The sequence below is a fragment of the Ochotona curzoniae genome, unplaced genomic scaffold (assembly GCF_017591425.1).
Source record: "Ochotona curzoniae isolate NIBS_2020 unplaced genomic scaffold, NIBS_Ocur_1.0 contig_3819, whole genome shotgun sequence".
Taxonomy (NCBI): Eukaryota; Metazoa; Chordata; class Mammalia; order Lagomorpha; family Ochotonidae; genus Ochotona; species Ochotona curzoniae.
Genome location: NW_024466004.1, coordinates 14,970,912 through 14,996,746, shown reverse-complemented (window position 1 = coordinate 14,996,746; position 25,835 = coordinate 14,970,912). Strand labels below are relative to the sequence as shown.

General features: G+C 38.7%; 1 protein-coding gene across 1 annotated transcript in view; it reads left to right on the top strand.

Moving 5' to 3' along the window:
- Nucleotides 1–25,835, top strand: part of PKHD1 (PKHD1 ciliary IPT domain containing fibrocystin/polyductin) — a 405,478-nt gene that overhangs the window by 112,921 nt on the left and 266,722 nt on the right. The window contains exon 35 of the mRNA XM_040983008.1: nucleotides 16,763–16,919. Coding sequence (XP_040838942.1) covers nucleotides 16,763–16,919 — 157 coding nt within the window. The remainder of the gene's footprint in view (nucleotides 1–16,762; nucleotides 16,920–25,835) is intronic.

Below are 25,835 nucleotides of genomic sequence, written 5' to 3'. Positions count from 1 at the left end.
TCTTGAAAGCTGTGTCTTTTCAATAAACACATTGTTAGGTCCTAGCAAAATATTTCCAGTTGCCTTCTTGGGTGGTGTGGTGCTGGAAGCTGTTAGCTCATGCTCAGTTAAATTTCAAATGTCAAAGCTCATTAATAGTGATTTTAGCCAAAGACAGCTTGTAAGGAGCTGTGCAAACTTAACTTCCTCAAATAAAAGGAGAAAAAAGATGACCATTTAACACTGCTTTTTCCTTCCCGTGCTTTCTTCACCTTTTCTTTGAGTTTGTTTTTGGTTTTATTGACAGTAGGTTTCAAGTTTATATTCGACATTTCCCTTAATTTGCCTTGTCCTTTTATCTGCCCCCCTCTTGGGAAATAGGCCTATTACAAAGGTGTTGCGATGTGTCTTTGAGTTTTAGGAGAAGTGTTTTGTCTGTTGAAGCAGGCCTGGAGGAGTGTGTGAAAGTGTTTAAGGTGGAAGGTTTAGCTTATGAGAGAGAGAAAAATACACTGTGGCAGATTACATGTTTCCAGCATATGTGAATACAAATATAAAGGGAGATTCCCTTTACACAATAATATTTCAGATTGAAGTAGAAGACAAGTGCACAATTTGATTATTTGTAGTCTGCCGTAGTCTGCCCAGTTCTCATCGTTGTAGTAACCTGGAAAATTAAGGTGCAAAAAGCATTGTTTCATTTGCTCTGAATTTGTGCAATTATGACTGGAACAACTCACTATATTGAATTCTGTGATAGAATTCTATTCTAATTACAAATTCAACAATGACTTGGTTCCTTTTATAAGTTGCAGTTTTTAGGCAAAGTGCTTTAGAGGAAGTTGCACTGTGGTTTTTCAGGGACTCTAAATGGAGCAGGAGTTAAGTGTAGTGAGAACAGTATGTAGGAGAGTTTGCACCAGGGCATCCTACTGTATTTCTTCTGCAGTTTTGTGATGATTCCTTCTTGGGAGTAGGCATGGATGCAAAAGAGCAATTTTGAACCTTGTGTCTAGTCCCTTCACCCCAATTTTGGTCAAGGTAAGAAAATAGCACTGACCTTTCAGTTTTTCCTAACAGTTGGTTTATACTTTTCTAGAACTTATTGCTTTGGACAAGTATCATGATTTTACTGAAAGGCATTAGTTGTGAACCATCTTGAAATTTAAAAGGAATCTAGTTGCTTGCTTTAAATAGATTGTATTCAGTTGTGCATGGATCAGTGATATTTACTGCACTAATATGGTATCATGTTGAGAAAGGTAGGCTGTTTGGAGTATTAAGCATTTACATGACTTCTGTTAACAGCTCAGTAATTAGATATTTCTGTATGTAGGATCATAGCCTGGGAAGGTTTCCTGAAAATACTTTTTAGCTTTTTCTTCTCTATCTTCTATCAATAGCCACATTTTGCTCTTGTCACAAAAGAAAAAAGCCCATCTTACAGCAGTGACTGGCATGTGTGTTGATATCTTTTTTGACAGTGAGCTTCTTGAAAGCAGGGAGTTAGGTTATTTATCATTTTATCCTCAGGGTTTAGCGCAGTACCTGGCTCAATAAATGTTTATTGGTTGAATATAGTAAAACCTCATTAGTTGATACACTAACAACATTGTAGGTGGAATATTTAACTTCAGAGAAAAATCAATTTTATGGACTCTAGCACATTAATTATTTGCATACAAATGGGAGCTGCAAATTACAAATAATTGCTATCAATTTATTGAAGCAAGTCTAGAGGCATTCTATGGCTGACACTACACCGATGATTTGAATTATGCCTTGTTGGTTATTTTCTCAAACATCCTATGTAATTTTAACTGAGGATAGCTAAATTGTAAAATTCCAGGAGAAAGAAAAATTTTGATATTGTTGAAATCCATATTTTTTTTCTAACTGTTCCACATAGCCAACAAGCTGGTTGATTCATTGTGTTGTTCTAACTAATTTGCTATATATCCACTTTGGGTCAGGGCTTTGTGCTAGTGATTTGAAATACAAAGATGGTTACTATGTTATCTCTTGTAGAATTGAGATTTTTGCAAAGTACATAGTGATGTAAACTTGGAACACACAGTGATAGCAAAACATAGAGTAGCACTGAGGAAAGACAGCTTCCCCGGGGCCGGAGAAAGTCATTATAGGGAGAATGAATGTAGGTCTAGGCCTTGTAATACGTTGAAATGCTCAAGAGAGACCTGGAATTAGTGTAAGCAAGACCTGGAGAAGTTGGGAAGTAGTGTGGCTTTGGCTATAGCTTGAGGATGGTATGTTTTGCTGTGGATACAAGGATTTGACAAACCAGAGATGAGACTGGTAGACCAGTTATGGGGTAGAGGGTTATATTCTTATTGGCTTTGGCTTTTTTTTTTTTTTTTTTTTTTACAATTTTTGTATGCATTGGGAGTGAGTTCTCCTCTAAACTCTGCACTTGTCTAAGTGTGTACGGTAGATGGGAAAATCAAGTGTGTGGCTTTGGATGTGTGAGAGAGGGGTAGTATGGCTGACAGAAGGAGGGTGAGAAAGAATGTTATATTTTTCTTTGAAAAAATATTAGAAGTGGGGAGAAAAATGGAAGGATGAAAGGAAAATTGAAGTAGACCAGAAGGCTTTGCAATCAATGGTCATTGATTCAGCATGCATTCATTCATTTTAAAATAATTCATTAAAAAATCTACTAGATGCCAAGCACTGTGCTGAATTCTAGTGTTTGAATAGGAACATTCTATACCCTCATGGAGACTGCAATTGTGATCATTCAAGGAATGGATGCACATCTCCTAAAAATTAAGGCAGGAACCAGCCACACTGAGAGGGATGAATGAAGAAGGTGGCATTTATGTGGTAATGGACTTGGGTTTGATGATGTATTAGATGACAACAATAGGGCACTAAGAGTTGCAGGTTACTGCATTATGAATTGAGAAACTAAACTGAGTGGGTAGTGGTGCTGTTGAGCAATATTTCAGGTATTCAGTTTGTGGAAAGTGTAAAATAATGAGCATTTATACACTGATTCAGTTTGTGGAAAGTGTAAAATAATGAAAGCATTTATACACACTCTGATAGCATTCTCTGTGCAGCATAAACATGGAGCCAATTTCTAAGAGCTTAGCAGAGATATTGGCTTGTTTGGTACAAGCCCTTCAGTTCAGATTTCAGATATATACTTGGGAATTGTAATGTAGGTGATGATGGAGGTCAGTGGAGATGTTGTCAGTATCCAGTAAAAAGAAGGGCACAGACACCTGGGATAACCTGTGTCTGTTGGATGGGACTTGTCTCCAACTGTGCTCTGTTTTACCTTCTTAGAAGTGCTTAAGGTCACCTTGGCTTAATCTCTTATATGTGTTTTTAATATCTGACATTTAATTTGCTCATTTTTCTCGGTATACAAATTGGTCAATCTTTTTTAAAAAAACTTTTTTAAATTGAAATGCAGATATACAGAGAGAAATAGATTCAGAGAGAGAGAGAGATTTGTTTGCTACCTCATTTTCCAAGAGGCTAGCTAAACCGATCAGAAGCCAGGAGCTTCTGGGTCTCCCATAGGGGTACAGGGTACTAAGGCCTTGGGTCATCCTTCACTGATTTCCCAGGCTACAGGCAGGGAGCTGGATAGGAAGTAGAGCAGCTGGGATATGAACCAGCACACATATAAGACCCCAGCAGATGCGAGGTGAAGAATTAGCTACTAGGGTATTGTGCTGGGTCCGCAAGCTAGTTAATCTTAAATAAAGTATCCCAGTCTTGCCCTATCTGTTCTTTGTCCCTATAGCCCCTCTGGCAAGTCATTAAGCCTGTCCTTAATTCATGACTGTGCTTGTTGAAAGAATATTTTTGATTCCTTACCTTGATCTGGCTTTCCCTCTGCATGATTGGTTTCAGTAACCCCTTGACGCTAAGATCTCCAGACTTTCTACTGAACAAGAACATCTTTGAAGTCCTCATTTTGTGACTGTTTTGAATGCACTAAATGCTTATTCACTTCAATAATCTTTCAGAAATTCAATGAGATGCACTTTAGAAACTTTGAATTTTATCCACACAATCATTTCTCTGTTCTCTCCTTTTTTTTTTAACTACTTTTGGGAATTAGCCCAGGGAAAAGAAGGAGTAGGGCACTAAGAGATATCTTTTAGTGGCAGGTTCAGCTCCTGTTTGGGGTAGGTGCCATCTGACGGGAGATGGACAATTGTTAGCTCTTCCCTACCAGCTTTTTGATATGTTGTTAGATACTCCTCTCTAATGGGATTTTTAGGCTATAATAATTTCTTAATGGTCCTTTTGGGGAGTTGGCAGGGGTGAGGGCTTTAATTCTCTCCCAACGGCAAGCCTCCCTCTTGTGAAGGATCTCTAAATGACACTACTCCTTTAGGTGAGATGTACACCACCTTTGTCTCTCCAGAGATGACACCTTCCTGCTCTCTCACCAGTGCTCTGTCTTTCCTCTGTTGCTGGCATTAGCCGTTCATGTCAGTCAGTCTTTTGCCTTTAGAATATCTAAATACAAATCAAATAATAGTGTCTCTTCCATTAAGCTATCCTGTTGATTTCTTTGAAACTACACTCATTTTGCTAGGGTGTGGCAGAAGCAGGAAAAGAAAGCATCACTACACTCCAAGAATTGTGGTGCAGTGTGTGGGAGGTACTATCTCAGTGAGTGCAAACCTCAGTGCATGCTGTAAGAGCAGTGGGGATAGCTTGAATTAAGGGGTAGGGAACTCTAGTAAAGGATTCACAGAGACATAGGCATGGTGCCACTTTTGAAGAATGGTTTTCCCTGGTACATCAGGGTTGAAGGCATTAGAGGTCATCTCGATAAATGAAGATGTGGAAAATAGCAAGTGCCTGAAGGTGAATTCTACCAGTAAATTCTGTATACTCTTACACAAGACTCAAGAGAGAAGAATGGAGGAGTAAGAAAAGCCTTTAGCATAAAGGGCTTGCACACACACATGCGTACATAGAGAAGCAAAGAACACAGATCCACATTTGACAGAGCAACAAGATTGCTGCATATGATGAGGGTTGCCTTCTTTGTTTAGTTCTTCACTTGGTTTGAGGACTTGTAAGAGTGTCTTAACCTCTCTGGACTCCAGTGTCCTTATGAAAAAAGGATGACACTGAATATGCTGAAGTGTCCCAATTCTGAAAGTAGTTTTGTAGAAGCACTACATGGATTATGAGGACCTTAGAGTTTTATTTATCTAAAAGGCAGGTATCAACATATCTATGTGTCTGGTGATTGAGAAAGTGCTTCCATCTACTGGTTCACTTCTCAAATGCCTGTAATTACTAGGGCTGGGTCAGGCTGAAATTAGGAGCTGGAAGCTCAGACTTAGTTCCTCTTGTCGGTGATAGGGTCATCACTCTGCCTCTCAGAGTAGGTGAGCCTAAGCAGTCTGAGAGAGGACTCTGGCAACCCAATGATTGTCTTAACTGCTGGGCTAAATGCCAGCTCTGCCTTTTCTTTCTGATTTTAATAGGCTTTGATGCACAAATATTTTCAGTTTTGGTGAAGTCCAATTTATCTAGTTTTTCTTTTGCTGTTTTTGGCATCATGTTTGAGAAATCATGGCCAAATACAATGTCATGAAGATTTCACCTTTGTAAAAACAAATGTTCCGTCTAAATTATGTTCCTTTAAGTTCAGTCTTTAAAATTCAAATCTCTTGCTTAGTCTGCAGAATGTAATTAAGTTCCATTTCCTTTTTCTTTTAGCACCTATCTTGAGAGCCTTCTCTTTTTGTCTGCCTATTACATTGCCGTTGGATATTCTCAAATTGTTTGAAAGGCTTATGAGAATCTTTTAAACTAAATACGGTTTAGATTTTCTTTGATCTGATTGAGTAAAATGGGGAGGAAGAGACAGAAGTAAATGTTAATTTTATTTATATATATACGTGTGTATATATATATATATATAAAGACAAAAACAAACACTGCTTTAGATAGATCTCAGGCAGGGGAACTTTCTGAAGAGACAATATTAGAACATTGTTAGTTAACGGGAAGAGGAGATGGGCTACATGCTTGCCAGTTTCTTCATGGGACCCATTTTTCTTTTTCTTTTTTTAAAATATTTATTTATTTGAAAGGCAACGTTGTAAAAAGAGAGGGGCATAGACAGGGGTCTGCCATCTACTAATTCATGCCCCAAAGGGCCACTAAGGCAAGGGCTAGGACATTTCAAAAGTCAAGAACCACAAGCTTCTTCCAGGTCTGCCACATGGTGCCTGATTTCCCAGGCACGTTAACGAGGAGCTGGATCAGAAGTGGAGCAGCCGGGAGTCAAATCTTTGCCTATGTGGGATGCTGTACTGCAGGTGGCAGCTTTGCCCACTTCGCCACAGTGACAATCCTCATGGGATCTATTGATTTGGATCCTACTTACTGATGTGCAGTAGTACTTGCTCCATTAAGAAAACTGTCAAAGATTAGAATCATTTTGACTTTAATTTTGTCTAGACTGTACCATACTCAATCCATAGGGTAATCTTATAGCAGAATTTCATTTCATGCTTGTAAAAGAACTATTAGATATCTAACAGTTGTTATCCCTAAAAACTAACTCAGAATTGTTACTTGAGAGCTCTATTTCTTCCCATTGAAGAAATAGGGGCCGGGGGAAGAGTGCATAGTAGCCTAGCAACTGAAGTCCTTGCCTTGCAAATGCTGGGGATCCTGTATGGGTGCTGGTTCTAATCCTGGCAACCCTGCTTCCCATCAAGCTCCCTGCTTGTTGTCTGGGAATGCACAAGTAGATGTCCCAAAGCTCTGGGACCCATGTGGGAAACCCAGAAGAGCCTCTAGTCTCCTAACTTCAGATCAGCACAGCACCAGCTGTTTCAGCTGCTTGGGGAACGAATCATCGGATGGAAGATCTTCCTGTCTCTTCTCCTCTCTGTATATCTAACTTTCCAATTAAAAAATAAACCTTAAAGAAATATGGAAAAAAAATCTTTTCCTAAATCAAAAGATAGTCTCATTAATGATTCATGCACAGCAAGTTGAGCAATTGACTTCCAGGAATGGGTTATTTCCCCAACATTGGTAGAATTGGAGAAAGGTTGATTTTTGAGAGGTATGGTGTCTCGGGTATCTCTTCAATACGGCCTATTGAATTAATTCAGCCTTGAAACATCAGGTAGTTGATTACTGATGCTGTAAGTCTCTTTTCATGGGGATTTTGGTGGTTGGTTTCTTTTTACTTCCAAACTACATAGAGCTTCTGGAGTGATAAGTATGCCTGTGGTTTGTTTACCACTCATCAAGAGTTCTGAGTTTTCTGGCATTAGATATGTACAATAAAGAATGTTTTTTCAAGTGTTTGTACAAGTTTATGTTTGCATGTCATATGCTTATGTTTATTGTACATTATATGAATGTACACAATGAATTCCAGGTGACTGTAAAGCAAATGATTAAAGTACATTTGACTATCTGGAAATGATATTGAGCTTTATGAATTTTTGGAAAGGCTTTGGAAAATGTTTGCTTTATGAGGTTTTCCCTGAAAAGAGTTTATTCTGAAGGAAGATGCATAAATTTAATAGTGTTATTTATCATTAGTCAAAGCAATAAATTAGGTATACATTTTAAAACATCTTCAAGCACATTGTTTTGATCCACTAAATGATGATAGCTGATTTGGGGGGTGTATTATTTTTTAATCACTGGAGAGTTTAAATTAGGTAACCACCTGTTTGCTGCTTCTACTCATGTTGATAAATGCCATACAAAATTTTCAAAATCAATATGTAGATTTTTTTCCCTATCATGTCACTGTGACATGTGGTTATGATCCTGAAGAGTGGAGGTTTTCATCAGACTGCCCTATCTGAAATCTCTGGGTCTATTTCCTCCTTTGCCCTGACTGCTGTTACTGGTAGTTGGTGTTATTCAATTATCTCTACATTTTAAACTTGGTGTTTACCTCTAATGTCGCTCAAGTCAGTAAATGATTCATTGCATCTGGAGCCAATAAACAGAGTTTGGCAGAAAAGGGACAATGTGTAATGGATGCGTTTGGACTAAAGGGAACAATACATTTGAAACTGGGCTCTAAGAGCTTAGAAATTCAATTATTCATTCGTGGTACAGGAGTGGGTACCACAGTGCCTGGCTCCTGATGAGCCCTCAGTGAGTGTTAGGGTGATGGCAATGATTTTAAATAGCACAAGCTGTATGTGTAATAAAGGTATTTGCAGGGCCATAGATAAGTAAGTTTCCTAAATTCTAGGTCCTTGAGATTTCATCTCAACTGCGAAATGTGTCTTTCTCATGTAGAACTGATTGATCTTGATTGAACAGTTTGTGGTATTAGCATTAACAAATGAATAACTGTGCATTGTTAAATATGAGACAATCCTTGCATTTTTAGCAGCACATGATACTACCTAATAGTTATGAAAACAGCTAGATTAACATTTTGTTTGTCTTTCTTTAAAGGTACATTAAGCTGTTCTCTGCAGCCTAAAGAATTAGTGAAAAGTGATTTTGTCCAAGCCAGAGAAGATAGCAGACACAGGATGCATTCCCTTGGTTTCTGAGCTTAGTTTTTCCCTGGGATGATTTTCTACATGTTTTCCTTCCCAAGGCAGACAATAATAAAAAACAATAAAAATCCCCTTTTACCTTCAGGAGACAATGCTAGTGAAAGAGCAACATAATTACTGCCAATTATATTCAGATTTCATCCTCACATATGAATTCAAAATATGGACTTAAAAATAAAAGATTTATTCAGAGGGCCAGCACCATGGCATAGTAGGCTAAACCTCCACCTGCGGTACTGGCATCCTATATGGGTGCTGCTTCTAGTCCTGGTTGTTTCACTTTTGGCCCAGTGTCCTGATTATGGCCTGGGAAAGGAGCTGTGGATGGCTTAAGTTCTTGGATCCCTACATCCACGTGGGAAACCTGGAAGAAGCTCCTGGACTCTGCCTTTGGATCAGCTCAACTTCATTGCAACCATTTGGGAAGTGAACCAGTGGATGGAAAATATCTCTCTGCCTCTCCCTCTCTATTTACATTTGCCTTTTAAAAAAAAGTAAGACTTAGAATAAAATCGGTAGCCAGGCCCTGTCACAGGTTTCTGCTGTGGGTATTGCAGGGATGTGTTACATGTTCCTGGACCCCATATATTTCGCTTAGGTTGAACAAATGGACCTGGTCCCGATTGTTCTGTTCCTATAAACTTTAAGCAGGTTAAGTAGACAGATTCAGGATTGGGGTGCCACTCATAGGATTTATTTAATGGAGATATCTAGAATATCCAGCTGTATCTGTACTCAGTGTTTCTCAAAGGTGATCAAGTCTGATTCCAACAAGACCAGGAGAATAAAAGGGGTTGTCTGGTTCTGATCCAAATATAGTTCATTGGTATGAGGTATCAATAGACCCATTAATATGCCCTAACCTTTGGGAGCTGGGGACACAAGCTCCTCTGATGAGGCGAGGAAAGAAGAAAAGAGGAACAACTAAGGCAGACCAATTTGTTACTGTTAATCAGAAATCTACCCACTCTCCTAACTTATTGTTCACTATGAAGTATCTTGGTACTTCTTTAGCCTGGGAGCAAAATATAATCAACTTTTGTTTGTTTGTGTTAATTTTTTTTCTTTTGTTCCTTAAGGAGATCATTATTTCTATTGTATGAAGATGGTAGCCTAAACATTAGAAGCAATTAGAGCAGATGGCAGTGAATACTTTTATAGTAAGATACATTGAGGCTTGTATCCTTGTTTTCATTCTCTGGGCTTCTCCCTTTCTACTGTTCTGCCACATATTCATTTCCCTTCAGAAAGAAGAAAAGAAAGGGAGGGAAAAAAATCAGGTTCCCCTGATGTATGAAACTGAGGAGCTGTCAAAGGCTCATAGCAGGGAAAGTGTGCTCCTGTGTATTCAATCACTGAAATTAAGTGTTTTCGAAGGCAGTGCAGTCACGGGTCCATTGCATGGGGAAATAACACGTTGTAGTCCATCACTTAAAATGTTAACCTTGTCTCTTACTGGTGACTGGGAACAGAAACACATGCTCCATGCTCGATGGTTAAATGGCAATGTGTCAGCTCTGTGAAAAAGGCTAGCGTGTATCTGTCAATCTTTTGATTTGGTTCGATTTTATTTGTATACATATATGTGGAATGCACACACACACACACCCCTGCTCACACTTCCACTTGTCTTTATGTGACCGGGTTTATTGTTTATTGAAAAATGTTAAGAATTGAGCTAGTTTCCACTACTTGAATATATACTTTTGACTAAGACAATGCATTGTTTGATTTTCCATGGGAGACAAAGGATAAATTTGAACTGGGCACAAGTCCCTGGAAAAAAGTATTATTGATCTAACTTTAAGTGTTCAATATGCTGGGAGTTCTGGAAATGTTTTCTTATGTTATTTACTAGTCATGATGGATTTATAAGCACCGAGAAAAGAAAGCGACACTTAGAGGCAGCATGAGCTCAGTAAATAAATTACGGTGAACTAATTTCATTTCCTTTTTGTTTCCTGAGGTAAAGGGCACTATTCACAATTTTGGTTTGTAGATGATTGACTTTTTGGCAATGAGTATGTATTATTTCATATTCAGCTGAAATAATCTCAGCCATGGTAATTTATCTCTATTGTCTAGATTTTTTAAAATGTGAGAGCAACTGTTTATTGGGTGGTTACAATGTGCTTGGGATGCCTAGGTTCCATGTTGGAGCACCTTTACCAGAGTGTTGGCTCCACTCCTGATACCAGCTTCTTGCAGAGGCATAGCTTGGGAGGTGGAGAGTGATGACTCGAGTAGCTGGGTCCTTTCCTCCCACATGTACAGGAAACCTTGAACCAGTTCCTGGCTTCTGGTTTCACCCTGACTGAACCTTAGCTGTTGCTGGTATTTGAGGAGCAAAGCAGTAAATGAAGATCTCTATCAGACTTTCTCTGTCTCTCTTCTTTCTAGCTTTCAAATAAAGTAAATACACACATAAGTAGAAGTAAAAATACGTGATCAGTGCAGTGATTAAACAGGGCCAACACTCCTCGAACTTTCCCAGAACCTTGGTATGCTTTTAGCTACTGAATTTGTCACGCTTAAATTTTTCCGGAGATTTGGATTTTTCTAAATGATAATATATACACCTGGAAAACAAAGATGACGTCACATTTAATTGGGAGACATGTCTTTACACACTTGTAAACAAATTGGCTTTGGATTTTCATTGACGAACAAGTTTAATATCAACAACATTCTTGCACAACTATTAATACAATGAGAGTCTCAAGTATTCATAAATGATGTTACAATAATCAGTTAACTAGGGGGGAAACAAAGAAAAAGACAAGTGAAAAAATTCCCATTGACATAAATTATGAGATAATTAAGATGTAACATGTCAGTCAATATTAGGAAGAGCACTTCCTGTAACATGTCTACAAATCAGTAAAAGACGAAAGATTTTTACGATCTGAAGAGAAACCAGATTATATGCATGACTACATATCAGGAAGAACACTTGAGAGTAAGAATGAAGAAAGGTTATCACAAAAAAGATGTAAATATATTTCAAATTTTTATTTATTGCTATGAAAGGTAAATAGAGCATGAGAGCAAGTGAGAGCAAAAAAGAAGACAGTGGATATCTTCATCCATTTATGTAATTCCCAAATGCCTTCAAGAGCCAGGGCTATGCCAGGTTGAAGCTAGAAACTCGAAACTCTGTTCTGATCTCCTGTGTAGGTGGTAGGAACTACAGTTCTTCAGTCATCACCTGCTTCCTCCCAGGTGCATTTGCAGGAAGCTCCATCAGAAGCAGCGCTGTGACTCAATCCAAGGTCTCCAACATGGGTGCAGCCATCCCAAGCAATGTCTGGACCCACTATTCCACAGTGTCTGCCCTGAAAGGAATTCAGTTTCACAAAAATTAAAAAAAAATTCTATACGAAAGCATACCAAATAAAATGTAAACAGTATTGTATCAAAATACTGCATTTAAAATTAGTGTAGTGATTATATACATGAATAAGTGTTGAACGCTTATTAATTGAAATCCATGTGAAGGTACAAGCCGGGCAGTGAAGGTACTAGGGATCCAGTAGGAACCAAAGAAGCATTTATTAAAATACCATGCTTTGTTAAGGGTTGACTGACTGTACAGGAAATACAGTATTGCAGATGTCAGTAAGGACTTTAGAGAAAATAAGGGGAAAAAATGAAGTAGTGGAGAAAATGCTGGCTACGGGCCCTGTCTTCTCATGTTTCCAGGGACTTGCATGCTGAGGTACTCTGGTGAGATGTCAGATCTGTCTTGTGTCTGATAGAGATTCCCACAACCCACTTCCTCTGCTGTCCCAGCTCTGTTCAGACTACAAAGAGGTCTTTGCGTGGTGTCCCAACTTGCTGATCCATGACTTCTTTCAAGATAACTCTGGTGGTGTTGCAAGTACATTTAAGGTGACATGTACGATCTGCAGACACTGCACATTCCCTGAAGTTCAGAGAAGTGCTGACATGCTGTAAGCAGAAAACAAATTGCATACGTTTTCTAGCTGAGAGAGAAAAGGTTTTGCTTTTTGTGTGATTTAACTGGGTACAGCATATATAGGGATAAAAATGAAGGCATGTTCTATATAGTTCTTGTGTGTCTATTTTCATTCATGCCCTTGTAGGCCTGACAGGAAATGATTTTCTTCAATTGCAGAATAGAAATAGTTGATTTGTTTGACAACAAGAAGAAAATTAAGGCTAAAGTCTCAGCTTCTTTTGAGTCTGTGTTAGGCAGAAATGAATTGACATATCAACTGGTAATATGGAGCCTGATCTTGACCAAAATTACATGTTGGTATCACTAGTGAGGCTCCAAATATAGTGACAAGCAATATTTTATGGATTCTGTCAGTCTCCTTTTTTTATCCTTGGGACAACAGGAGAGAGATTGTAGGATGAAGGGACTTGAAGTTAAGCATCTCCACTGTGTCATGGGACATCTGTGGGTGTCCTGTGTAGGGGAGGCTCCCATTGGCCCTGTCAGTCATGAAGATGTGGGAGTGCCAAGATTCTTATGAAAGCGTGCAAGTAATCAGGGGTTACACTGTCTACTTGAAATTATAGAGATGCATTACTCTAAGAAATTGAAGCCACATTAATTTTTAGACACTTTCAAATTTAGTCATTGCTTTGAAAAAAAATCACAAATCATCAGTGAATATTTTATGCATCTCGAAAACCGATTTAGGTAGAGTGAAGTGTAGATTTCTTGAAATTGATTGTTGACTATGTGTATTCATGTGAAAAGCGCCACAATGAATACAATAGGTGTAAGAAAAAGGATGAAAATTTCATAGGAGGATTGCATTTGACTCTTAGGTTACCGTTCAAAAATTGCCTCCACTATTTTTTAAAGGGTTTATTTAGTTTTCTTTGAAAGGCAGATTTATAAAGAGAAAGAGACACACACAGAGGACAAGCTTCTATTTACCTGTTTACTCCCTAAATAGCTGCAATGGCCAGAGCTAAGTTGTTCTGCAGCCGGAAGCCAGGAGCTCGGAGCTCCTCTGGGTTGCTCACATTGATGCAGGGGCCAAGGACTTTTACCATCCTCCGATGCTTTCCAAGACCATAGACAGGGAGCTGGATTGGAAGTGGAGCAGCCAAGACATGAACAGGAGGTGGGATACCAGTACTTGCAGGTGGAGTATTAGAGTATTGAGCCACTGTGCTGACCCACATCATGTTATGTCTAATTGGAGCTGGGCCACAGATCTGACCTGCTTCCCCTGCCCAGGTTAATATCTGAGACAGGGTTCTGCAGCTGAATTTCTTACATGACTTACACTTATTAGTCATACCAGTCTTCTCAGTTTGCTAATTATGGGTGACCATGGGCTTTGGATCTTCCATTGAAAAAACTTCTTGGATCCTTTTTCTTTGGGGTGCAGTCCTCTACCTTGTAGTCCATGGTTTGAATTAGTTCTTAAATTTTCATATGGAAGTGTTGTCTGGGATCATTACAATCACAGCTTTGTGGGTCCCACTTTTGGAAGGGTTCCGGTTTTATGAGACAATGAAGGAGTCTGCATTTTGTGTTGCTCCAAGCTGAGAAGCAATTTCTGAATAATTACCTTTAAAAATGAAAGGGTAGGATTTCACTAGAATTTTTCCATTCAAAACCCTGGAAATTGAAGCTATTCCAATGTCTGTCTATTATGCCTCCAAGTCAACAAATTAATTATTGAACTAATAAATTTTGAAAAATTATTTTTGATGATATTTATACAGTTGATTAGGGTTGGAAGGGTTGAGGATTAGGGGAAACTCGGTGAGGCCATTGTTTCCAGCTTTTCTTTTCTCTACATCCTGTATCTAAGGGAAGGGAAAAGGTATGGGGAGAAGCCGCACTCAGCCTCCTGGGTGCCTTAGTACCTGGGAATGGGAAACAACCACACGATATCATCCCAGAATTACTGAACTGAAACATGATCTGAGGGTTCTGCTCAAGTGGTTTTGATGGTTCTGAAATGTTGTTGATCTAACAGATCCAAAGATGAGGAAATCCTTTCAAGGTCCATTGACTGTATTGTCCACCTTAGTCTCCACCCAGATATGTGCTGTTTATGCTTGCTTGATCAATTTGTTCTGTGTTCCTTCTTCTGCTTTGGTAGTAGATGTCCTCTGCAGGCCCCAGTGGACTGCCATATCCTCCATGTGCATCTGGTTATGCCATTCGCTGCTCCATCTAAGCTACTGAGGAGGTCAGCTCTGAGACATGCACTTCAGGGTCAATACACAGATTCTGTGATTCTCTGTATGGGTGGAGTTCTGAGTCCAGTGGTTCAATTGGAGGGAACCACAAACAAACCTCATCTGAAGTGATCCCAAGACCTGACTCTTATGTATACTTGCCAGTGCAGGATCTGGCTCAGTCTGGCACCTACATCAGCCTTTGCACACACTGATAATTACAACTGCTGTGTTAGTTCTGTCTCCAGCCCCATCTCTTATGTAAGCCTATGGATGTTACAGCCCAGCCCAGCCTAGCCCAAACCTGCCCTCCACACACTCAGCCCTCACATACATAAGTGGGAGCTGCCTACTTGGGATGACCCTCAATAACCCTCCCAGGCCTGCCCCCTTCCCTGGTTCCTGTGCTTGCCAATATGTGCAACAGACTGGTTCAGTCTGTCCCACTTTAGCAAATTTTAGTCTTACTCTTTTCTACTTTCTCATCTCTTTATTCCAGTAAAGCTTTTGTTTATACTCATTTCATATATTATAGGAATGAAAGCATTACATGCATATAAATATACAGCCTTATCTCAAGGCCTATCAGTTTCTTTGCCTCCATGGATCCAGTTCATAGTCATCTGTCATCATGGGTCACCAATGAGGGATAAGGTTTGCATAGCTCCCAGGTCACAGAGCATTTCTCCAAGATTCCAGGACTGATTATCATTATGCCTTATGTCTTTCCATCTCTTAAATGTGAAGGAGTCATAGACTTTTTTCTATGCTTTATAGATACAGGAAATGAAAACACTTTCTTTTTCCTTATCCCAAAGCCTTGGTGATTGGTTCAGATCTGCAACTCAGGACTAATAACCTAGGTTTCAGTACCTCTTTCTGGAAAATATGTATCCTGCTTCTTCTATCAATACATTTTCCATCTTCTTTTTTAGACTGCAAAGCATTACTCCCTATGTAGGTATAGTTGTTGGTATTATAAATATGCCTTCCCTTCTTAATGATCTCCCATCTTCTTCTAACGTGTCACAGAGGAGCATCTAGGCCATTTATTTTGTAGGAACTAAGGCCTCACATTTGGTTGGAATCTGGAATGGAAATTGTGTGACGAGAGGGATACATGTATTTGTTATTATCTTGAGGGATTCACCTTCTCCATGCTGATTTTCATCATATTTAACGTCATCTTTAATATAGTTAACATATTTTACCTTATGATAGCTCCGCAACATCATGAGATGCATAAGCTGTTGTCTGCCTCTTGCATCAAGTTAATAAATGGATGCTTTATGTGATTTTAACATTGTTGTTTTGCAAAACACATGACTTCACAGTAATCATAAATTAGCAAGAATGCCAGAAGATCTGGTTAGAGGACGGGAGCTGGGATAGAGAGGAGATTCTTATTCCTCTGGGCTCCTTCTTTCTTTTCTGACCCTTGCCCCTCACTCCAAGGCTTTGACTGTTCAGTCACCACGCGCGTGCATTGCACCTCTGCATGAATGAGCTTTGTTCAGTACTGGTGCACCAAGCACATAAGGAAGGCAGAAGTAATATCAAAAAAGACCAAGTGGGTGGATGGATCTCAGTGCTTGGAAAGAGGAATGTTCCTATAAAACAGAAACACTTGGCAGCAGAGCCAGTGAAAAATGATACCAATTACATAAAGCAAAATGCCACCTATCAGGCAGAACATTTTAATTCCTTCTGTTCCAGGCTATTTATGACTTTTTGTCCAAGACTCAATACATGTCTGTAAAAATAAAAATGGAATCAACCCCATCTGTTAGGTAGAAGGAGGAAATTATATGCTATGGGGGAAATTATATTCTAGGGACTTATTTCAGTGGTTCTTCAAGTGTAACTTTGTCTTCTATGTTTTGATTAGTTGTGTGAAAAAGAGAGGTAAGTATTTTCACTGAGACACTTGAAATGCTTAAATTAATCATCTCTGATAAATCTGCTTCCTGATGGAAAACAGAACCATCCTTCTGTCTAAAAACAAATAAGCAATCCAGTAAAAACAAAAATACTCTGTTTTTCAGGACAACTTTTCCTTCCAATTCTGCCGGAGGTGGTCCAGGGCTCACAGCTGGCTTCCTGGGAGAGTGCCACAAGATGGCGACAATGTCACAGTGGAGAATGGGCAGGTGCTCCTGCTTGACTGCAGAACAAACATCCTCAACCTGCTGCATATCAAAGGTCTGTGGAGTTTGAATATCAGGAAGGTTCTTTTAGGCAATTCTACCGCATGAAAGGGGCTGGAAGGAGGGGCGGGGTATTTGGATCCGTTCTGGAAGTTGTTGCTCAGTTTATTCAGAGACCAAATTGAGAGTTTTACTATGAAAAGCAATAAGTGGTCAGAGGGTTCAAAGGAAAGAACTTTCTTGTGACTTTTAGAAGCATAGAGTGTGATTATTTTAAGTTTCTACATAAACAAGAAGGCTAACAGTGTTCTCAAATAATATATGCTGTTGTCTTCAAGCCCTTTGTAGTTGTGTTTATCCAGTGCAGCCCCCAAAATATAGCAAAATGCCCTAAAATCAGTTCATGCTGTTGCCTTTGAACTTCCCTGCCAAGAAAGCAATGCCTTCCTGCTCTCCCCATGTTGTGGTTTTAGCTTCTTGGTCCCGTGGAAAGTCGTTTAAATAGGCTTTCTTATTGTAAGACAAGCCGCATAGTAGCTCTAGGGGCTAGGAAGTTGAAGGAGATGGAACATTCAGATTCCAACTCTACACCAAGAAATGACTAAGTTGGTGATTTCACCTCTTTATATCATTGGTACCTTATCTGTTAAATAAGAGTATAAATTGCTTTCCTTGGTAACTGATAATAAATAGCGGTTACCAAATAGTTACTAGTCATTTGCAAATGGAAATTTTGGGGAGATGAACTTAGTTTGGGGTATCCACAAAACTACAATAAAATACTATTTTTAAAATATGTTTTTAAAGATTAATGCATCCGAGTGAGAGAGAGAAAGTCAGTGACTTCGTTGCAGCCTCTTCTGTGGATAGCAAAGGTTCAAGTATTTGGGCCATTTTTCTGCTGCCCTCCCAGGCACTGGAGCTGGATTGGGAGCAGAGCAGCTATTCCTTAGACTGGCATTCTGATGTTGGGTGCCAAGATTGGATTGCTATGCTGCTATTATTGGTATCAACTTTCAATATATTTAACACTCAAACATTTGTGCTTTTACGAATTAAGAATATGGATGTATGAGGTGGAAGTAAAATGTTTTAGTGGGATAAACGTCTAGTTTTGATTCCCGTTTCTTACAGAGTAAGATTATTCTGATTAGGCATTCTTGTGATTATATATTCTAGAGGAATTTTTCCCTCCCATATTAAGAAAAATTTCTTATTGAAATCAATCAGTTAGTGGCCTTGCTAGGAGAAAATGGTGTTTCAGTTAAATCTCTTGTAGGACATGTGTGTATAGCTGGTAGCTATGGGAACACTAATCTGTTGACAACAATTAACTTCATAAGGGTTAGCAATGATGAAAAATGTAAATATTAACTTAGACCTCATCTCAGGAAAAGGTTTCTCCTAGAATTCTAGAAAGAATTCTAACTAGGCCTCTGTACTTGGCCAATTTCTGTGGGAAGATGGAATGTCCTTCAGGTGCTCATGGGGCTTGGTCTTAGTGTTCTACAATAATTTGTGAGAAATTTATCAGCTCAAAGTCTTAGATGACTAAGTCTAGATATGTTGTTACTCTCAGGTAATTGTTTAATTGAGGATTGATTGGATCAGATACGGAAGAGGGGAAAGAGGTATTAGAGCAATGTATAGGAATGAAACGGGTATCTGAGGATGTGGTTGTAGTGTTTAGCCTTGTATTCTTCCTACTTTTTGCTTGTGCAGTATTATACTTAGCAGTGAATTAAGCCTATAATTTTAGAGGTATTGAAATCGTGTCTGTGCAAAGCCAGGAGAGAGGGAGGGAGAAAGGCAGTGAGGAGAGCATGACTATCAACTAAAATATGTAACTATGAAATACATGAAATTTCTCCTATTTATGTTAATAAAACTAACAAAGGGAAGAGAGTGCATACTGCATATTCAACCTTTCAATGCTAACTAACCTGGATATCTGTTCCCATGTGTCATCTGCCAATAATGGTTTTCCTTGTAATTCCTGCTTAGGCAATGTACTATTCACATCTTATTCAGAATGAGTGAATTGGAAGGCAAAGTCTTATCCTGTGGAGAGGGAAAAGGTGCTAAAGCCCACCCCCCTCTCTTGGGCAAGGAGTAGTGGACATATGAATGTAAGTAGTAGGTATCAATTTTTGTGCAGTTAGGACACAGACATTATTGGCAGGAAGGAAGATCATGTAGAGTGAAATGATTTTTATCATAGATATATAGACATTAGCTTCTGGAAAGAATGAACAGGAAAATGGGTTTGATAAATTTTGTTCAATAGAAAATTTGTGAATGATTATGAAGTGGTCTAGAGAACCCAGAAATAACATTTAATGTCAACTATGGATATATTTATTAAAGAACAATATGGAGTGAATTTAAAAGAGCAAACTTTAATTCTAAAATAGGTGATACAGGAAATAAGGCAGAATGTAAGTTGAAGTGTTCAGAGTCAAGGGTGAGGTTAAGTGTGTCTGAGACATGTTTTGATCCCATATATATTTATACACAAAATCAGATTGTGAGGAATTTTACCAACTTTATTATTGGAATTCCATGTATCCAATCAGATTACAACCATAGAAGTATCTGAAGCATCTTTTTTTCTCATATCCTATGAATAATCTGCGGGGTCAACTTTTTAACATAATCTGCAATATATGCTCTTTATTAAAACCTCTGTTGATATCAAGCCTGTCTTAACTACTGTGGATTTGGCCAGACTACTTCTGTTTTAATTGGCTCTTCTTTGATTTTCCACCTTTTGTCAAGTAAATGTGATAGCTATTTTTTCCCAGATTTATTTGTTGGAAAAGCAGATATACACATAGGAGATACAGAGAAAAAGATCCCATGTCCTCTTTTTTATTCCCCAAGTGGCTGCCAATTGGTGGAGCTGAGCTGAGCTGTTCTTTTTTTTTTTTTTAAAGATTTATTTTTATTATTATTTTTTAAATTGGAAAGGCGGATATACAGAGAGGAAAGATAGAGAGGAAGATCTTCCGTCCGATGATTCACTCCCCAAGTGAGCGCAACGGGCCGATACTATGCCGATCCAAAGCCAGGAGCCTCTTCCGGGCCTCCCACGCGGGTGCAGGGTCCCAAAGCCTTGGGCCGTCCTCCACTGCTTTCCCGGGCCACTGGCAGGGAGCTGGAAGGGAAGCAGGGCTGCCAGGATTAGAACCGGCGCCCATATGGGATCCCGGGCGTGCAAGGCAAGGACCTTTAACCACTTGCGCCACCGCGCCGGGCCCGAACTGAGCTGTTCTAAAGCCAAGAGCCAGGAGCTTCTTCTGGGGCTCCCAAATGGGGGCAGGGTCCTAAGACTTGGGGCCATTCTCCACTGCTTTTCCAGGCCACAGAAAGGCAACAGCTGGGACATGAACCAATACACATATGGGATCCCAGTGTGTGCAAGGTGAGGACTTAGCCATTAAGCCACTAGGCCACTGCACCAGGGTTCCTAATTGCTATATTTTAAGCTATCACTTTGGATCATGAGGTAACTAATTGAGATGAGAAGGCTGCATAGTCAAAATTCCAGGACTGTCATGATTTGGAGCTGCCATTTGATTGCCCACCTCTGAAATTACTTTTCATAATAGAAAATAAGGCTTCAAGTATGTAAGCCTTTAGATTTACCTTTTATACCATATACTAAATTAAGATCCTAAAAGCTCACAGATCTTTCCCCAGTTAGTTCGTTCCTAAAAACTCTTCAGTGACTTCTCAAGTCTCTAAGAATAACACACAGGTCCTTATCATTATTTAACCTTTGATTCTTTTGTTGATCTTTTCTTCCTCATTCATGTTGCTCAGGACGTTTATCCATGCTATGATATCCTTTGTCTGGGTTGTTCTTCCTTTAGATCCACTTGACTATCTTATTCCATTTGCTTCCTTTTTTTTTAAAGATTTATTTTGTTTTATTGGAAAGTCGGATATACAGAGAGGAGAGACAGAGAGGAAGATCTTCCGTCCCATGATTCACTCCCCAAGTGAGCGCAATGGCCAATGCTATGCCGATCCGAAGCCAGGAGCCTCTTCCGGGTCTCCCACGCGGGTGCAGGGTCCCAAAGCTTTGGGCTGTCCTCGAATGCTTTCCTGGGCCACAGGCAGGGAGCTGGAAGGGAAGCGGGGCTGCCAGGATAGAACCGGCGCCCATATGGGATCCCGGGCGTGCAAGGCAAGGACCTTAACCACTTGCGCCACTGCGCTGGGCCCTCCATTTGCTTCTTGATGGAAAATGTCAGCATACCAGATCAGATCCCTCAGCCTTCTTGTCTAAAATCACTGCCAATTTTCATTACTCCTTTGGTTTTGGTTTTCTTTTTCTCATAATAATTTTTACCACAGGACATTTTAGATATTTATCTCATTGTTTATAGTTTTTTCCCTTTATAGAATAAATTCAGGAGGTCTGCCGTTTTATCAGTTTTTGTACTATTATCCCTTTGATGTCTAGAATAATGCTGGACAGGTAATGCTGACTAAAAAAATATGTATTGACTATTAAGTTAGCATATATCCAAATGGTACACAGTTCATATCTATACTTTTACAATACATACTTATACACAACTGTGTGTTTTTGTATATTATTAAAAGTTGTTAGAAGCAGAAAATCCATTGTCAAGTTCTCAGGTATTTCTGTTTCAGTGAATACATTCTACTTGAAACACATTTGTTTGGAGAAAATTAGGACTAAATAAAAGTAAAAGTAGATCAACTATTTTCTGGCACATCTTTTGATGATGTTGCAATCTGTATATTATTTTTCATTCATGGAAACAGGTAGCCTGATATGTAGAGGGCATGATTTTCCATTGGTTCATTCCCCAGATGATTACAGTGGCCAGGAGACATCATCTGAGTATCTCTCATGGGTTCAAAATCTCACGAACTTGGATTGTCCTCTGCTACTTTCCCAAGCAAGTTAGCAGGGAGTTGAATTAAGAGGAAGAGAATGGCACACATATGGGATACCGTATTCACCCCAGAAGGAAAGGCTCTTCTATCAGGAAGTTTCACCCTTTTCACAGATATCAGCCAGAGTCCTGAATTCTCTGTGACTTTCCTCTATTTTTATCTGCAAAATAGAGTCACCATTTCCCCCGCTCATAGCTATGGTTTATTCACTAGAAGGGAACATTTTGAATTTCTTTGGGGTTATTGCAAAATAGCACCAATAACAAAGTTTTATGCCATCTTTTATGATATAAGTATTGATTTTTGAATTTTATTGAAAATGGCATATTTTCTGTTAGCTTGTTTATATTATTTCATTTTCATTAGAGAAAGATCCAGAACTTTTATCTACTTCTTCCCTCTTCCAGTTTTTTAAAAGTATTCTTTTGGATACCATTAAACACAAAAAGAATTAACCCAATCAATTAATACTAATGAGCTGGTTGGAAATACACATATTGCCTTGATTTAGTTAATTATATTCTTCATTCTTTTATGTTAAGATGCCCAACGGCCATAGGCATCGCTGAATTAAAATTTATTATTTTTATTCCAAGTAATTATGATGAGACATAATAACAAAGAAAGGAACATTATTCTTGTCAGAGCAGTAGGCATTTCGGACAGGACTTTTGGATGTGTGATCTGTAATTGGGAAAGCGTTCATTTATCTTAAATGAAGCAACAACTCTCTTCTGACCTGGTGGTCAAGTTGCTTGGTGTGAAGTGGCCTAGAGATAATGATAAATAGTTAATTAGGGGAGAATGAATACTCCCTTTGGTATTAAGCCTTTGTACTTTAGACCTGTTATCTCTCTCCCTCCCTCTCTCTCTCTCTCTCTCTCTCACACACACACACACACACACACATGCACACAGATATGCACATGGGTTACAAGAGTAAATAATTGAGATGACATGCTAATTTACTTTATTATAGTAGTTATGGTGCCCAGTATTACATTGTAAATCTTAACAAAAACACCAACATTGTTGGTTTTTTTTTTTTTTTAAACTAAGCACAGCGAAAGTACTTTAAAATGTTTGGTCAGAAATTTGTTTCCAGTCTTTATTGCTGCTAAACAGTGTACTACTTCCCACTTAATGTGATTTTTTATCTCATGGACTATTGGTATATACCAAGGCAGTTTAATGTTTGGTAGGATTTTGGGCCAGAAATTATTGACTCTGGGATCCACTTTTACCAACTCTTGTGACTTTGGATAGTCGAGAATCTGTAGGGCTCAAGTTTTTCCTATTAGGATAATGCCTAATTATCATGACAGCAACATCAGTAATGGTAGCTAACACATTTTGAGTATTGAATGAGAAAATATTTATAAAGCTCTTAGCACAGAGCCTGCTCCAAAGTTAAGAACTCAATTAATGTTAGTTCTTTATTTTGGAATGACAGTGATAACAGAAGAGATGGCTGACTATCAGTCTAAAGTTACAATTTTATTTTCAGATAGAGGTTGCCTCAATATACAAGGCGAACTAGATTACTGAAAGAATTAGCTGGGCAATAAAGATCTTGTATTGGTTTTTCCTCTCTTCAAAATACGTACTGGAATATTTTTCTTTCTTCTGTGGAAGAAAGTAAAGGCAGAACTATCAGATTCTATTTGCCTACATTCTTCTGTTAGTTCATGGAAACGTTTTGTTTTTGTTTTTTTCTGGTACAGCTTAGCATGGGGTTTCATTTTTCTCAACTATTTTGTTAGGACACAGTTTGAAGGCACTCAGATCTCTTGAGTTTGTTTGAGATCCTTATGGCATGCAAACATATAATCTTCACTCATTGAGATGGTGCGTTTGCTTGAAGCACTGTTAGGTTTTCTGTAGAAATTCTCCACTCTTGGCAAATGGTTGTGGATTTCAAAGTAAAGTATTAAGTGCTACAATTGGAACATAGTTTGTAATGACAAGGATCTTGTACTTTGTTGTTTCTAGTTGCCACAAACCAGTCTCAGACGCATGCTTTAGATAATGCCTTACTGTATCATGATCTATAAATTCTATGAAAGAGGACTTTGCTGGGGTATCATTATGGCCTCTCTGGGTGGATGAGTGTGAGGTTCTGTGAAGAACACTCCAAGCCTGTGATTTCGAGACTTTACAAACAATAGGTTGAGTTTGAAGGGAATTTATCTTAAGACAGGATGGAGTTTTGATAAAAAGAAGAGTTCTGTATTACTATTTTTTTCTGTAACTGGAGTATGTTTTGGTAAATTTGAGCATTTTGTAGGCTTGTAAAATTTATCTCACATTGATAAATTTAAAGTAACAGCACTGGCTGTAAATTGCCTTCTACTTTAGTTGAAACATACCTACACTTCAAAGTTAAGGAATGGGATGATTATGCATAAACAATATGATGAGGTTGAATCACTGCAGATTGGTTAGAAATCTTGGACCTGAGTTCAATTTTTGAGGTTGAGACATACTCACACATGACTTTTGATAAGTTACCAGCCCCATAATCAATGTTCCAAATAGAAATGAGTGATTCCCTTCCCTTTAAATGAGGAAAATAACTTACATTAAGTTCTGCTGGATGCTAATGGTGTGTGTACACCTTGGGGAGGAAGGGTAGTAGGGGAGATAGTAGACTTTCCTTCTATTTTTGCTTGCATGACACTGCATATGGTACTGTGTGCTATGGTTTAAAGTGGAAGAAGTCGGCATCAGAAAGAATTAACCTTAGGTTTGCTGAGGGTATGTATAAACCCTTTCCCCTGTATGTCTCTCTTGGTCAGGCTTTTCTTGGTGACAAATCAATGTGACTTATTTTGTACAATGGTGGGCTTACCCTATGTGTCAAACTAAATGGATCATTGGTAGAATTCTAAAATGACTAACAACTTGAATTGCTTTTATTCACTCTTTTGTAAATACATTATTTAAGCATTTATTTCTTCCCTGTACCTTTGAGGAGACTAATGGTGAACTGAACTATAAGCAGTATAGCAGGAGTCAGGTCTGCCTCTGTTCAGTGTTGTGTTACCAGCCGCATTACACCTCTAGCATGCAGCAAATACGCAAGAAAAAATGTTGAATGAACTAATGAATGAGCTTCTGACTGGAAGAGGAAGATTGGTATGAGTTGTGAGTTTCTTTGTGATTAGAGTCCTTAAAATGTTACCCTCCCATGTTAGTGCCTTAGTCCAGACACTGAGCAATTTCATTTGCTATTTGTGTATCAGGAGATCAGAGACGAAGGCTTTTTAATGTGGGGGACACTTGGTCCTAAAGCCCCTTATTTTCCCAATAAGACAATGACTTACATAATTTACTTCCAGAGAACAGCCCCAGACACACTTGATTAGCCTAAATGAGAGATAAGCCATGGCTGTGAGAAAGGACATGCTTCCAGTAGATGGGCAGACAGACAGATAGATAGATGTTAAACAATTTACAGTTTTATGTCTTGACAACTTGGATATTGTAATATGAAAAATGCTACTGAAAAGGACCAGTCTCTTCCAAGCACAGAAGCAATAATATTTTCAGTAATGAAAGATAAATGTTTAAAACTTCCTTACTTAAAACCCTTCATTGGCTTTCCATTAGCCTTTAAGTTCAAGTCCAAACTTAATATGGCTTACAGGGTCCTCCAGGACTTTGTCTCCCCCTACCTCTCTATCTCATTTGTCAATTAACGATCCCTAGATCCTATTTATCCAGAATGGGAATGGAGCTAGAAATCTGGGATATTTTTGTATCTGGGATTCTTGAGCAGTTGAAAATATAGTAGAGACTCAGCATTTCATTGCTATTGTTTTACAGTGCATCAAATAATATTCTGAGGATCAAGACAAGACAGCAGATACTTCTCAGTTTTTAACTTAATAAAGCTATAAGGAAACAACTGTTATCCTTCAAATCCCAAACTATTGTGTAGTAGCCAACTAGTATCTGCAACATTCAGAAAGCAATTCGGTTTGGAACTTGTTGGAAAGAGTTTTGTTCAGAAGGGTGGGAGTGTATCAGTTCC